The sequence below is a fragment of the Rhincodon typus genome, chromosome 31, assembly GCF_021869965.1.
Source record: "Rhincodon typus isolate 14 chromosome 31, sRhiTyp1.1, whole genome shotgun sequence".
Classification (NCBI taxonomy): domain Eukaryota; kingdom Metazoa; phylum Chordata; class Chondrichthyes; order Orectolobiformes; family Rhincodontidae; genus Rhincodon; species Rhincodon typus.
The window spans coordinates 33,897,248-33,913,560 of record NC_063362.1 but is presented as its reverse complement, the minus strand read 5'-3'; the positions used below and the strand labels follow the sequence as shown (position 1 = coordinate 33,913,560).

General features: G+C 42.2%; 2 protein-coding genes across 3 annotated transcripts in view; one reads left to right on the top strand and one right to left on the bottom strand.

Moving 5' to 3' along the window:
- The window catches only part of LOC109916956 (proproteinase E-like), a 202,709-nt gene that overhangs the window by 34,779 nt on the left and 151,617 nt on the right, over positions 1–16,313 (top strand). The window lies entirely within an intron of this gene.
- hspg2 (heparan sulfate proteoglycan 2) overlaps positions 1–16,313 on the bottom strand; it is a 523,628-nt gene that overhangs the window by 417,500 nt on the left and 89,815 nt on the right. Inside the window, exons 14-19 of the mRNA XM_048614908.1 lie at positions 15,157–15,308; positions 13,432–13,561; positions 9,808–9,959; positions 4,946–5,075; positions 3,090–3,230; positions 1,283–1,417 (exon numbers count right to left, since the gene is read on the bottom strand). Coding sequence (XP_048470865.1) covers positions 1,283–1,417; positions 3,090–3,230; positions 4,946–5,075; positions 9,808–9,959; positions 13,432–13,561; positions 15,157–15,308 — 840 coding nt within the window. The remainder of the gene's footprint in view (positions 1–1,282; positions 1,418–3,089; positions 3,231–4,945; positions 5,076–9,807; positions 9,960–13,431; positions 13,562–15,156; positions 15,309–16,313) is intronic.

Genomic DNA, 16,313 nt, shown 5'->3' with positions numbered 1-16,313 from the left:
CTGAAAATAAAGAAAATAGCTCTTTCATACAGTCCTTCTCAAGATATCTCTACATGCCTCCCAGACAACCTGCTCCTGTTTATAATGCAGGAAAATGAGGCAATCAACTCAAGTCACAGCAAGATCCCACAAACAGCAATGAGATAATTAACTGTTCTAGTCATAATTGAAGTTGCATTTTTGTTGGCCAGGACCCCAGCAGAAATTCCATTATTCTTTCTCATATAGTGCAATGGGAAATTTTACTTCTCCCAACAGTTCTGACATGGTCTCAGGTTTTAACATCTCATCCAAAGCGTGAGAGTCACTGACAGTGCAGCACTACATCAGGACTGCGTTGGATTGCCAACCCAGATCATTTACTCAAGTTGGAACCCACAAGCTTCTGGCTCAGTAATGACTGTGCTATTACTGACACATGGCTGATACTTGAAAGCACAGTGCAGGCAATTCCACTGAATTAAGAGGAATAAATATATTAAATTGGTTTTGCCTTTGCTGACAAACAATTTAATTGAAGAAGGGCAAATGATTTAAGTTAAAATTTGCATTATCTAGCTCTGTATAAATCAGAATGCTCCACCACCCAGAATCTTCAATATCCCCCAGTGAACCTGTGTACTTTTCCAAATGGAAGCTGTATTGATGGAGACCACCATCCGAGTGTTGTCGTAACAGCTGGACAGCTTTAGCCGGTTGTTGTGAAGTTTAATAACTGCACAACTAAAGTCAGCCAATATTCTTTAAACTTGCCCACTTGCTATTGCAAGTACTTATTCAGCTCTGCTTTCGTTTTCAAAGACCCCGAGTGGTTCCCAAAGCTCATTAACTACTGACAGAACTCACAGGACTGAATGGTACATGATTTTCATTAAAGTCAGTGCTTCTTCTGTTAACCAACATTTTTGATTTACCGGTGCCATCTGTTACCAGTGTGTGCCAGATTACATGAATTTTTTTGGGTCAGGAGAATGGAGTTTGAAAAGGGAACCCAAGAGATGAGGAGTGAATAAACACTTTGGTCATGTGCTACAGGAAAGTCAACAAAATGCTAAATATTCTTCAGGAAGGCATAAATCAAAGAGTAAGGTCACAATGTAAATGATGTACTTAATTCAGCAACCTTTGGAGAAAATCCAAGAAAACATGCATTATCAAGAGACAGGAACATTGAGAACTGGTCAACTGTCAGGGGTAACAAAATGCAGAGATAGTTGTGAAATGATGCTTCCACAGATGGGCCTACTTTTTAAAAAAGCATTTCTACTTTACAACTTTGTACCTTGTACAACCAGAGTCATTATGCTGAATGCTGATCCAAACCGATTTTGAGCTACACATTTGTACTGGCCTTGATCACGCTGACGAGCTCGAGTGATTTTAATCACAGAGCCATCATTACTGATCTTCACATTAGCTGAAACACAAGATGAGCAGATAAAGCTGTTAGAAGAACTTCATGTTGCTATTGCGATAGTTCAGATGTGTCCTGCGTTTGCTGCGCAAGAGACTGACATATAGGCTTCAAAACAGTGAAGAGGAAGAACAAGGCTGCATTGATGCGATCATTAACAACTTAGTAATACATTTACTGCTGGATAGCCACTGTCATAAATCTGGTATCAACACCTTTAAACCAAGGTGTGTGGTTTGAAGCTAGATGAAATCCAGGAAAAGTAAGGCTTCTCAATGATTGAGACAATCTAAAACTTGCAATCCAGACAGCAACACCCAGCCTTTAAACATTTCATTTAAAAAATAAGGGCAGAAGTTACACGACACCAGGTGATATTTCAACAGGTTTATTTGAATTGACAAGCTTTTGGAGTACTGCTCTTTCATCAGATGACGAAACGCCACTTGACAAAGGAGCAGCGCTCCGAAAGCTTGTGATTTCAAATGAACTGTTGGACTATAACCTGGCATCGTGTGACTTCTGACCTTGTCTATCTCAGTCCAAGACCGTCACCCTCACAAAACAGTACAGTGTGTGGTTCAAGAGTCAATAAGAGAGTGAGGAAAACAATCTCCACCTTTCACAGTAAACACATTGGGTCTAATGTTCAATGGCTTATATTGCAAGGTGTTCTGCTTGAAGTCTATTAATTTTTCCTTTTGCTGGATCTCCCTGAAACACCCTGTACTAATCAGGTACCTGGGAGACGCTGCATGGACTTAACATTCCGGAGTGTGGTCCCACTTATATATCTCTCTGGCTCCATGTACACATTAGCAATCATAGAAGCCCGACAGTGTGGAAAGAGGCCATTTGACCCTCTGAACAGCATCCCACCCAAACCCAGTTCCCCCACTCTATTCCTGTGACCGTGCATTTCCCATGGCTAGTCCACCTAGTGTGTACATTCCTGGACACTATTGGGCAATTTAGCATGGCCAAGCCTGTGCATCTTTGGACTGTAGGAGGAAACCCACACAGACATGGGGAGAACTTGCAAACTCCAAACAGACAGTCATCCAAGTCTGGAATTGAACCCGGGTCCCTGGTGCTGTGAGGCAGCAGTGCTAACCACTGAGCCACCATGCCGCCATGATACATGAGGGCAGGTTAAGTAATGGGAACATTATATTAAAATAGACCTTAATGAAAATCCCAATTAAATGGTTATTTGAAGAATAGGGGGCAGCATGGTGGTTCAGTGGTTAGCACTGCTGCCTCACAGCACCAGGGACACAGGTTCAATTCCACCCTGAGGCGACTGTCTGTGTGGAGTTTGCACATTCTCCCCGTGTCTGAGAGGGTTTCCTCCGGGTGCTCCGGTTTCCTCACACAATCCAAAGATGTGCAGGTTAGGATGGATTGGCCACGCTAAATTGTCCCATAGTGTTCAGGGATGTGTAGATTAGGTGGGTTCTTTGGGGATGTGTCTGGGTGGGATGCTCCAAGGATCAGTGTGGACGTGTTGGGCCGAAGGGCCTGTTTCCACACTGTAGGGATTCTATAAAAAAAAGTCCTTCTTTAAACACATTCTAGGCAAAAGGTTAAAAGGTTAACCTGTTCACCAGCTCCCATTCTACCTTCAGGTATCAGCATTTTACACAACACAGCTCTAAGTCCCATTGCGGTGTACCTTGTAATGGTTCATTAGGTGTTTTCCACTTGATGCTGAATGGTTGAGCTCCATCAACAACTTGACAGCTGAAGGAGGCATCACCACCTTCAATGACAGTAACGTCTTGTGGCCCCGTATTTATAATTGGCAACAGTTCCCCTATAGCACAACGAGAAAGGTTAACATTAAGCATAAGGTAGCAAAAGAATGAACAGCTTCTTTTTTTAACCACAAAATAATTCTTCTTCTTCCATTGAATGTGGGTGCCATTGGCATGGTCACTATCTATAGCCCATCCTTAACTGCCCCTTGAACTGAGTGTCTTGTTAGGTCATTTCAAATGGCAGTTGCTGTCGGTCTGGAGTCACATGTAGGCCAGACCGTAAAATGGCAGCTTTCCTTCCCTATAGGTACACTGGTGAACCAGATGGGTTTTTACAAAGTTTGGTGGGATTCGAACTCATGTCCCCACGGCATCAGTCTGGACTTTGGGTTTACCACATGAGTGACATTACCACCACACCACAATCTCCCTCAAATATTATGCCAATATGTGGTAAAAGTAAGATGATGCATTTGTAAAGCATTTTTTACAACTCCATGACATTCTAAAGTACACTGCAACTAACAAAGTAATGTTGCATTAGAATCACTCCTGAATGTAGAGAAAAGCAGCCACTGTAAAAATCCCACAAACAGCAGTGAAACCAGTGACCAGCTGTCTATTTTGTTTTAATAATGTTGGTTAGGGATCAATGTGATTGAGTGATACAACACAGATGGAGCATATGCGACCCATCTGGTGCTGATGAAAGGTCATTGCAGGAGTAGGAACTTTCTGATTAATCCTCTTCCCCAACTCATTCTGGAAAACCCTGTCAAGGTTTACCCTTTAAGTATCTTTCCAATTCCTTTTTGAATCAACATCCAGCACTCCTTCAGAGTGTGTTCCAAATCACCGTAACTCTGTGAACTAAAGAGTATTTCCTCAGGTCAGCTCTGGTGCTTTTGGGAATCTCCTTAAATTGGTGTCCTCTGTTAACAGATGCTGTCACCAGAAACACTACTTGCTCTATCTAAACTCTGCGTGGTTTTGAACATGATAATGGTTCAGATTCTGGGGAGGAATCCCACGCTCCCTGGTGACATGGATCCGTCCATGAAGGTAGACAAGGGTTTTACTTTACTGCTTCATCTGAAAGGTGGTACACTGACAGTGCAGCACTGACACTTCCAGCCTGGATGACGTGCTCAAGTTCCTGTGATGTGAACTCATGATTTGCTGACACAGAGGTGAGTGCGTTACCACTAAACGAAAGGTAACCACAGACTGGGTTCCCTGCAGCTGAGCACTAACTGCGCTCAGTGAAGCATTTTTCCCTGTCCAGATAGTGATATTCTGGTTGGTATACTTTCTGACTTTAGCTTCAATCTTTACTTGAAGACTCAAGTGAAGAAAATCCAAGCTTTCATGGATCTCCAAAGAGTAAATAAAGCCACACTTATTTACTTCCAGCTTAAAATCAATCAGCGTTTTAACTTGATTTTATCAGGATAAGCCTGTCATGTTATAAAACTCTCCACCTAATCAAGTCATCAGACTTTATTCCAAAAACTTTGATATACATTCTGAACTAGATCCTACACCACAAGAGTGACTACATTTTGAAAGTACTTAGTTAGCTGTGAAACATTTTGAAACAACTCAAGGTTTTGCAAGGTGCTATAGAAATGAAAGTTCTCTTTTCTTTAACGTACAATTAAACTCTCTGCAAGCAGACAACAATATGAAACCAGCACCATTCAATAAAACTGGTGGTAACATCCAATTGTGAATAGTTCAATAATGAACAAGAATGACTGGGTTTACATACTGGATGTTGTGGAGGTAACCAAGACGGAGAATTTAAGTTGTTGCATTCCGAAGATGTTTTCTGCGCGGCAGATATAATCGCCATCATCAGCACGAGTCACCTGCAAGATTCTTAGCACAGGGCCCTCTACCTAAAATATTCAACAAGAAAAGCACAAGCATTTGTTATTTACACTACGTGCCTTCAGCATGGTTACACTTAACACATCCCACGTTCAATACAGGTTATTTGAATATTGTGTTAACTCCTGGTGGCAGCATAACAACTGTTCATTGTACATAGCCAGTCCTGCTGGGGTTGCGAGTCATTCTGATGAACGGCTCCAGTGAGAGCACAACTGATGGCACAATCAGGATGTTGGGTACCAGTTGGTGCTAATGGTGCTAGCATCCCGGTTTCTGCACTAACTAGGCTTGGGGAGCATGGTGGCTCAGTAGTTAGCACTGCTGCCTCACAGCGCCAGGGACCCGGGTTCGATTCCAGCCTTGGGTGACTGTTTATTTGGAGTTTGCATGGGTTTCCACTGGGTGCTTCAATTTCCACCCACGACCAAAGATATGCTGGCCAGGTGGATTAGCCATGCTAAATCACCCATAGTGTTCATGGATGTGTATGTTGGGAAATGGAGGATTATGGGTATAAGGTAGGAGCATGAGTCTGGGTGGGATACTCTTCAGACTTGATGGGCCAAAGGGCCTGCTTCTGCACTTTAGAGATTCTATGATCTTCTGATCAATGCCTGAATTTCCAAGTCTTTATGTACTCATTGTGGGCTTGGAACTACATATAAGCCGGGAACATTAAATAAAATCTAAATCTCTTCTTGGGTGCACTTTACTTTGGCCATCCATCTTTCTAAACCCTCAATTCTTTTGTCTCCCTGGAATAAGGTATCAATGGGGTCCCTATGCCCAAAGCATTGGAACATACATACAAAAAAAAACTAGAAGTAGACTCAGCAGCTCATTAGCACCAACTGGTACCCAACATCCTGGCTGGTAGCCCTCAGTGCGAGATCTGTTTGTCTGGATACAGGTTAGGCTATTGCTCAGCTCCCAGGGGCTGCAAACTGCACCAGGAACTGGCCTGTGTTACGTCTTCTGAAAAGGAACATTTGAGATTTCTTCCTGTTGGCTGCTTAAGTGGAAGCAGACACCAGTTTTATTCCCAATCCTGGTAACCCTCAAGATAATATATGGAAGCTGGTAATGGGAACATCCTCATCAGTTTAAAGCAAGCTTGACAGAAAACGTCAACTCCAGCCCCTCGGCCATGTGTATTAAAATGAGTCAGAAACAGATGTTTAAACCAAGAAACATTTTTCTCCTTTTCTTTAAAGCAAGGAAACAAACATTTTAATGTTTATAATAGTTACATAATATAATCGCTTACTTAAATTGAGTCTAAGCCAAACAGATCACACAACAGTCCCAAAATTTGATCGGTAGCCTGTATTTGATGAACTAACTTGGTCAAGGCTACAAGTATTGGTAGGTGGTAAATAGGAAGGGCTCTCTGCTCTGGTTGTTATGAGGTTCCCACTCACTGTTGAACACCAGAAAGGGTGGAACCCCAGGGCTGAGATAAAGCCATATTCCAGGTGGAATCACAGACCCAAAGAGAAGAGAAAGTGAAGACAATCAAACTGTTTTGAAGGGAATGCTGCCACATTCCTGTGTCCAATCAACCACAGCAAACTAAAGTAGCAGTATAATAAATCCAGTTCTCTTCTTGGACTGACTGTCATTAGCATATTAGAAGACTGACATCCATTTTTAGATTACCATACAGCTGATGTGACAGTCCACATACGACATTTCTGTTATATCAATACCAACGTTTACACCAAGGTGAATACAGTTAGACTTTATTCGTTAGTGTATGGTTATTTGTGATTGTTCCTTTCGCTGTATGGTTGCAGAGCCCAGCAAATGGGAGTCTGTTGCTAAGCAATATTTTAAACATATACAAAGGAAGTTTCTTTATTTAAAAAAAATCACATTCCAAGTGGCTTATTTATTTTGAGGGTACTCTGAACAATCACTGTATTTCCTATGTTCAAAAATATACATATAGGCTAGGAAATAAAACAAAAATGTTTAAATACATGTAGTACAGCTCACCATCACTTTCTCAAGGGCAACTTTACGGCCGGTAATGCCCACATCCCAGGAGTGAATAAACAAAAAAATTAGTTACATTGAAAATAATATGGTCACTTGCTGTTTTAACTTTCCCTTGCAAATTAGTCCTTCTTGTAGTTGGGCCTTTGCCAGTTTGAGATCCAGAGCTGATCTCTGAATTCCACATTCTCTCCAAATCTTTCAGTTATCTGATGATCCCTGCTTCCATCATTTCAGAGTACAGATTTGGTGTAACACAGCTAAATTTGAAGAGAAGGGTCTGTTCCCAAGGCAAAAGTTCACAATTCATCTCTAGCTGCATCCATGACATCACATCAACATAACATTAAATATTGAACTAGTTGTAAGATTTGAGAAACAAAGCAACAATTATAACCAGCAAATTTCTTACAAATTGGTACTCCTGGTGACTATTAGAAAGCCTGCCTTCCATACAGGTGCAATATGATTTTAAATTTGTAACTGAAGAGGTTACTTAACAGTCAGCTGAAGTCCAGTCCACACCTAAATGCAAGAAATTGTTACAGGCAAGTTACTAGTTGTTTGCTTGGAATGAAATTTAGACAATGTTGCTCTGCCGCATTCAGACAGGTACAACTCTCTCACCTTTCACACTTACAGACAGTAACACTCCATCCCAGTCATGGCATTACCTATACATGCATCCACTTCAAACCTTGACCAAATTCTATGCCAGCATGCCTTTCAAGCCATATCCATTGTCATAAAAGACAATTAAATACATAAATTAGACTTCAACGTTGTGCTAAATAATTATGCAGTAGGAATGCAAGGGTCATTGCTGCACAGATGTGTGGAGCTGGGAACTATCATAAGTAACTCCAAGTGTAGGTGGCTTTTAAGGAGGAAGTTCTGAAGGTTGATGCACTTAAGGGTGAGAATTAAGAAAAACTGCCATGAATGAGAAAGGGGAAATAAAGCTTGGTTGAACAAAGACGGAATAAATATGAAAGTTCTAGAAGCTCATGCAGGATAGATCATATTAAAGGTGAGCTTCTATTCCATGGTTCAGACAAAGACTGCGGCTTTTGGTTAATTTATTTATGAAAGACTTTTATTTGACAATGAGTTTGTGTCAGTGTAATGTCTTGTATGCTATCGAAATAACATATAAAAATGTATGTCAAAGTATTCTCATTATTCCAGCTAAAAGGTAGCAGCTTTGGGGAATCACCTTGCTAGCAGGACCTGAATCAGCAATGCTGGATCATCTGATGTTGGTTTTTTATATATGTGATTATCACTTGTATCATTATTGTATCAGCAGCTCTCAGTACACTTACAATATAACTAACTTTAGACGATATGGTACTGGTAGTTTCTAACCAATCGTCAAGATACAATAAAATCTAAAACGTGTGGGTCCTGTGTCATTTCCACGAAATCACAAGTAAAAGATCAGACAGCTGTAGACTCCAAAAGTCTTACAACTGTAATCCTTGTAAGGGTCTTTGGTGTAATGTTCCCTTCGCAATTTCTCTCTAAACTCCTGAACTGCTCAAAAACATGGTCTCCCTCTTTGACCCTACCCCCTTCCAGGTTTGTTAGCCGACTCTTATTCTTATGGCCCAATACAGTTGACTGAAAACACTTGTTCTTATCTTAAAAGCTCTCAGATTTACCATTAGTCCTAATCTCCAACCTTAACAGCCTAACAACCCCACTGAAACACTCCTTGAACTCTGTTCTTCATCCACTTTCTCTCTCTACACTTCATCATTAATGAATGGAACCATCAGCCATATCTGTCCTATTGCGGAACTCTCTTGAGATAGCTTCATCTATAAAATATTTCACAATTCCTATTATTTTCACCAGATTTTAGTCACTCTTCCTAATATTTTTTTACCTAGCTCAGCATTTAGTTCCTCAGGTACAACAATAGCCTACCTGCAGACATTTAGTAATACTACAAAATACACAAATACATAAGATTGCAGAAACTTTTAATCACTTCCTGGCTTTGGTCTCCCTTATTCCCAGATTGTAGCTGAACCCGGGTAAGAGGCAACCATTCCAAACACAAGAGTTTGGGTAAGGGCCAATTTGCCCTAGCTCCTTGAAGAGTTTGTGTCCTATCATTCAAACACTCTTCTCATGACCTGATAAAAACCGAAAGAACTGTGGAGGCTGTAAATCAGGAACAAAAACAGAAGTTGCTGGGAAAGCCTAGCAGGTCTGGCAGCATCTGTGAATAAAAAAAATCAGATTTAAGCCAAACCTGCTAGGCTTTTCCAGCAACTTCTGTTTTTGCTTTTCACGACCTGACCCTTGTTCTGGAACTTCCTTAGAATTGATTCAAGACCAGATGCCACAGATCATGGACAGCAAGGAAACAGACAACTGGTCACAGGTGGGAAAATAAGGCAGAGAGGTGGACTCTGTGAAAACTGAAGGCAGATACATTTACCATGTCAGATTACAGCTGGATTAATTATTGATTTTGATTTTATTGTCACATGTACTCAAGTACAGAGAAAAGTGTACAATGTCACCATACATAGTATCATCTTCGGTACAAATACCTAGGTACAAAATCTTAAGTACAACTTGGAAAGAAAGAACAAAGTTAAAAGTTAAACACAGAAGTTTTAAAACAAAAAAATCTGACAGCCTGTTCCAATTCAAGGTTCCATTACACGATAGCTGTGTAAAATAACCCAGAAAATGCAGTGTTCTACCACCACAATTACATACCTGGTGATTGTCTGTTAGATAACCATCTGCCTTGTACCATGTGATCATGGGCTCAGGCTGAGCTGTGACTTGGCAGTGTAACTCCACCATTTGTCCCTCCATTACGGAGATAGGGCGGGGTTGAACTCGCACGATTGGTGCGCCTTCATGTGCTGTGGAGAGGACGGAGATCAGAAATACTTTAATAAGATGAAACCACATCTGGGCACAACAGATACCGTCTCTGGCTGACTCTCACATTTGTACTTCCTTGCGCTGACACTGTTCAACAACAGCTCATGTAAAATCATGGGCTGCAGACTGAATCACAGCAGTCAGCTTTCAACTGGTTTTGATTAAGTGATCTTGGAACTCTCTCAGATATGTGAACACCTAATTGAAGGGTTAAAATCCTAAAACATGCACAAGTGTCTGTGTTCATTCTTTGAGGTGAAGATGACCATCTTCATTATCTGATGTGTTTGGTAGGATTCCAGTGGGGATGTAGGGGACAGTTCCGGCTGATCTGCAGCTGGATGGTTCAGTTGTAAATAGCATGGGATGTTGCAGACGACTGAGTTTTTGATGCATTGTTGGCTTCGGATCTTCTCCCCTTGAGATTTCTCACTGCCTCTGATAAGCGCCTGCTTTTGAAAGGGTCATTTTGGGACAGGGAAAATTCAGGCTAGTTTCATTTCATAGAATAGAACCCCCACAGTGTGGAAGCAGGCAATTCGGCCTATCGGGTCCACAGCGACTCTCTGAAGAGCATCCCAGCCAGACCCAGCCCATACCACATCCCTGTATTTCCCACCCTAGACACTATAGGGCAATTTAGCATGGTCAATCCACCTAACCTGCACATCTTTGGACTGTGGGAGGAAACCCACACAGACATGGGGAGAGAGAGCAAACTCCACACAGACAGTCACCCGTGGATGAAATCGAACCTGGGTCCCTGGCGCTGTGAGGCAGCAGTGCTAACCACTGAGCCACCATGCCGCCAAGTCCTTGTTCATCAAGAGCCTGGGGTAACAAGTTATTCTCAAAGCAACTCTGCAACCCACAATGCAAGGACCAGGAACACAGCATCATTGAATTTACCTTAATATACCCAATTTGCTGTATCCATGGTCAACATCAGTCAACAAAAACCTCTTTCCACTTTATGATTCATCAAATTCTGTAAGGCTTCATTTAAGAGGTCATCGTAAAAAAAGGACTCAGGAGTCAGAGGTAATATATCAGCATGGATTCAGGCCTTTTCGATGGATTATAAACAAACAGTAGAAATAAATGGAAGGCTGGAATTCATGGACGAGGATCAGTAAGTGGGTCTCAATAATTTATGATCTATACCAATAACTTAGACGAGGTTCTCAGTGCCTAGGGTTGTGAGGAGGATGCAAAGATAATAAACATAGATTCAGAGAATGAGAAGTAGTGGAAAGCAAGGATATAGTTGACTTGTTTTGAATGCAATAAAGACTGGTTCCTAGGATGGTTGGGATGACCCTATAAAGGGTAATCCTATATAAGGGTTAGCAGGGTAAGTATTGGGATAATACCTTCATTGACTGTGGAGTTGACTACCAGAACTAGGGATCATCAAATAAGGAGGTGGCCATTCAGGACTGAGATGAGAATGATGTTTCATCACTGAAATAGCCACGAATCTTTGCAACCCGCTATCCTAGATGCCCAGGGATGCTCAGTTATCGAGTATACGAGATGGAGAACACCAGACTTTCAGACAAAAGTATCGAGGGATAGGGTGTTAGTGCAAGAAGGTGGATTTGAGCAAGACTATGAGTGATTGTGTTGAATGACCAAGTGGCCTAGTCTTGCTTATGAGGAGCTAGTTACTGTGCAACCTACAAGTATTGGTAAATCAAACTGTTCAGTCAGGTGGAACTTAAATCTGGTCCTTCTGGCCCAGAGGTAGGGATATTACCACAGAATCGCTATTTCACTGCAATTCCAAGAGCCTCCTGACATTTGGGGAGGTGAAATAAATTACTAAATGAACATACCTCTGTCTTTATTTCTCTATATCTTTCAGCAGTATCTTCATATTGCACAGTTAGATAGACTAAATGTTTCGGAATTGCACACATTATTCTTCTATTTCTGTCTTTTGAAGATAACTACTGGAGTCATACAGCATGGAAACAGAGCCCTTGGTCCAACTCGTCCATGGCTGACCAAGTTTCCCAAACTAAACTTGTCCCACTTGCCTGCATTTGGCCCATATTCCTCTAAACCGTTTCTATTCATGTACCTGTACCTGCATCTACCACTTCCTCTGGCAGTTCATTCCACACATGAATCACCCTCTCTCTGAGAAAGTTGCCCTTCAGGTTACTTTTAAATCTTTCTTCTCTCACCTTAAAAAATATGCCCTCTAGTTTTGAATTCCCCTGCTCTAGGTAAAAGACCTTTGATATTTGCATTATCTACACCACTCATGATTTTGTAAGTTCACCCCTCAATTTCCTATGCTCCAGTCAAAAAAGTCACAGCCTCTCCTTAGAACTTAAACCTTTCAGGCCCAGTAACATCCTTGTAAACCCCTGTTGTACCCTCTCCAATTTAATAATGTCCTTCTTATAGCAGGGCAACCAAAACCGTACACAGTCCTCCAAAGGTGGCCAAACCAATGTCCTGCACAACATCGACATGACAACCCAACTCCTTTATTTCAAGGTTTCAGCAACGAAGACAAGCATGCCAAACACCTTCTTTACCACCTTCTGTATCAGTGATGCAACTTTCAAAGAAATATATACCTGAACCCCTCCGTCTCTGTTTGACAACACTCCCCAGGGTCCTACCATTAACTATATAAGTCCTGCCTCGTTGAAGTTACCAAAGTGCAACACCTCGTATTTATCCGAATTAAACGCAATCTGCCCCGCTTTGGCCCTTTGATCAAGATCTCTTTGTAGTCTTACATAACATTTCCTACTGTCCACTACACCACCAATTCTGGTGTTATCCGCAAACTTACTAACCGTGCTTCCTAAATTTGTTTATATGAATGACAAACAACAATGGACCCAGCATCGAACCCCGCGGAACATTTGCTGATGTGCTAATTCTTTAAGTGTAAAGCAGGTGCCTAAGAATCAAATACAGCTACAAGTGTGTACACATTCACTACATACAGGAAATGCACCGCCTGCCATATTGGTAGAGAAAGAGATGCTTGGAGTGTGTGCTCCTTATGAACTGTGTGGATGTGCATAAACTGGACTTCCAGCCCCCACACAACTGTGCTTTACGTGGCGGTTTTAAGTTACTTCTAATGTGCAAAGAGACTTAGAGTTTGCAACCTTAAATACATCTCCCATACACTCCAAAGAAACATGAGGAAACATTGTCTCGGGTTTGTGCCTGAAAAAGGCATTAGTGCCTTTGCATATGCATGTTGATAATGTGCTGCCTTTTGAGCCCCTTTGCAAAATCAGACAGGCCTAAATGAAATTGGCGCTGATTTGTAGCCATGTATTCCCACGTTTGCCTTCATTCTTCCCTGCTATAGGACTTGACAGTTAAAATTTTCATAAACTGCACAGTCTCAAAGTGAAAGTGAGAGGCTGGAAATAATGAAACACACAGAACGGGAATGACAGAGTTACGTACTGAATGCAGTTGAAGATAATGAGACGGAGAATTTGAACTCCCGTGTTCCCGCAATGTTTTCCGCGCGGCAGATGTAATCGCCGGTATCAGCGGGACTCACATGAAGGATACGTAGGACACGGCCATGCACCTGCAGCATCAAGAGGAAAATTACAACACCCTTTACTCTAACAGAAGACTGGCTGTTCATAAGTCTACTTATAACTACAAGACACAGCTGTCATCCAGGAGTGTCAAGGTCAACATTAGCTTCAGGTATAATAGTTGAAGCTCTCGTTTAATGCACACCTGAACTTCAAGAGTTTGAGCACCACGATGTTAGAGGTATAAAGTTCCTTTGGCCCAACTCATCCATTCCAGCCAGGTTTCCTAAACTGAATTAGTCCCAGTTGCCTGCATTCGGCCTATATCCTTCTAAACCTTTCCTATCCACGTACCTGTCCGAATGTCTTTTAAATGTTGCAATTGTATTTGCCTCTACCATATCCTCTGGCAGCTTATCCTATGCACCACCCCTTGCGTGAAAAAGATGCCCCTCAGGTCGCTTTTAAATCTTTCCCCCTTACCTTAAGCCTTTGACCTCTAGTTCTGGACTCCCCTTCCCTGGGAAAAAGACCTTGGCAATGCACATTGTCTATGCTCCTCATGATTTTATAAACATTAATAAGGTCAACCCTTGTCTTGTTTCAATTTTGAAAAAACACAATTTTTTGTTGTTATTGTCTTTTATTCATAACTCCAGGTGCAAACTCAAATGGGCCCAGGATTGACCCCAGCAGTAAGTGAGCAAGTTACAGGGATGTATCATTTGAGGGAAGGAAGACAATTAAAGGGGAATGAGGCAATGGATTTGCCAGGAATTGAACTAACTTCAGAATCTATTAAAGAACATAAAGAGGGCTCTTAATTTGGCAATTTGGTGCAAAATTAGGGAAAAAAAAGTTTAAAATTAAACAACGGGCTCGAGAACCATGGGTAGAGTCTTGACCAGCCGACCACTGCCATCTTATTAGCATGGTAAGCAACTCCTGGATGAGTTGTATACAGAACTCAAAGTAGTGTCGCATAAGTTGCTTGCAATGAGGATATCCCTCAGAGCCGTTGAAGGGGACCATCCCAAAGGTCAGCACTGCTCATGAAAGAGAGCAACCAGGTTTCAGGCTGTTGATCACCATTATAGCTCAGTCCCCGGAGGTCGAGGCAAACATCCTTGCAAGAAATTAGAGTGAACTCTGCACCTATTTCACTATTCATCCTTGACCAAAGAAGCCAAGTTCTCTCTTTTTGGAATAGAGGATCTTATAGACATAAGGAGGCCGATCAGCCCATCAAGCTTGCCCTGGCCATTCTAGACTGTGGTTGATCATCTCAATGCCTTTTTCTCAGATGCAGATAAATGGTATCCTGACAGTTACCCAGGAGATTTTCTGGTGCTTCTGAATAACCTTCCAACATTGAGGTTCCCACTTCAGGATGAGACCAACCAGGGGTCTGCTGAAAACATCTTGTTCTGGAAGAGGAACTCCCCCAAAAACCAAAAACCACTATGAGAAAATGAATAACCGCTTGGCATCGTTTGTACTCAGGGTGGCTGACAGATGACCTTATTTATTATTTTCTACGCAATGACAACTTAAATCTTTGCTCACACAACTTAATAACTTCCACATCAAATGTGTTTAGCACAAGAGGAAAATGCAAAGCTGCACCATCACTTTCACCTACCTGGTGATTGGCTGTCAGTGACCCCGTTGCCCTGTGCCATGTGACCCTGGGTTCAGGCTGACCTGTGACCTGGCAGTGTAACTCCAACATTTCTCCCTCGCTGACAGAGGTGGAAGAGGGGTTAATCCTCACTGTCGGGGCAGTGCCTTGTGCTGTTAGGAGGGTGAAGACCAGGACAGAGTTTTAAGCAAGCAACTGGATTGAAAATTGTACTTGTAAAAAACGCAAAGGTATCTCCTGGCCCCCAGCTTGGGCAATTGTTCTCTCCCCTGCTCTTCTTGCCTATCTTCTAGTTATAATGAGATGCTTCATTGTACTGGCCCCTTCCCACCCTCCTCCCATTTACTGAGTCCTGTAAATGACCTGGGCGCTGCTAACATTTCGTCTCCCAGTCTTTAAAACTGCACTTGGGAATTCATACCATACACTTCATGGAATGTCAGGGAAGGATTATCCCTTGGATCCCTTTAATAGAACACAACAGCTTGATTTACTTTCAGTTGTAAAGGGGATGTGACGTCACTGGCTGAGCCATCATTTGTTACCCAACCCCAATTTGTGCTTATGGTGAAGTGAACCGCTGAAGTGCACGGGATACAAGGACACCCACAATGCCATTAGGGAGGGAGTTCCAGGATTCTGACCCAGAGTCACTAAGGAATGGTGATATATTTCCAAGTCAGAATGCTGAGTGGCTTGGAGGGAAACTTGCAGGTGGTGGTGTTTCTATGGTAGCAGAGGTTGGCGGTTGGAAGGTGCTTGTCAAATGCACCTTGCTTCCACTTTGTTTCTGTGTTCAAAGGGACAGATATGGAAGGTGGAGGATGTGGTGCCAAGTGGGCTACTTTGTTCTGGATGGTGTCAAGCCTCTTGAGTGTTGTTGGAACTGCACTCATCCAGGTGACTGGGGAGTATTCCATCACACTCCTGACTTGCGCCTTGAGCATTGATGATGGTGGACTTTGGGTAATCAAGAGTCATAGGGTTGTACAGCACAGAAACAGACCTGTTGGTCCAACTCATGCTGACCAGATATCCTAAACTTATCTAGCCCCATTTGCCAGCATTTTGCCCATATCCCTCTAAACCCTTCCTATTCATATACCCATCCCGATGCCTTTTAAATGTTGTAATTGTACCTTCTTCCACCACCTCTT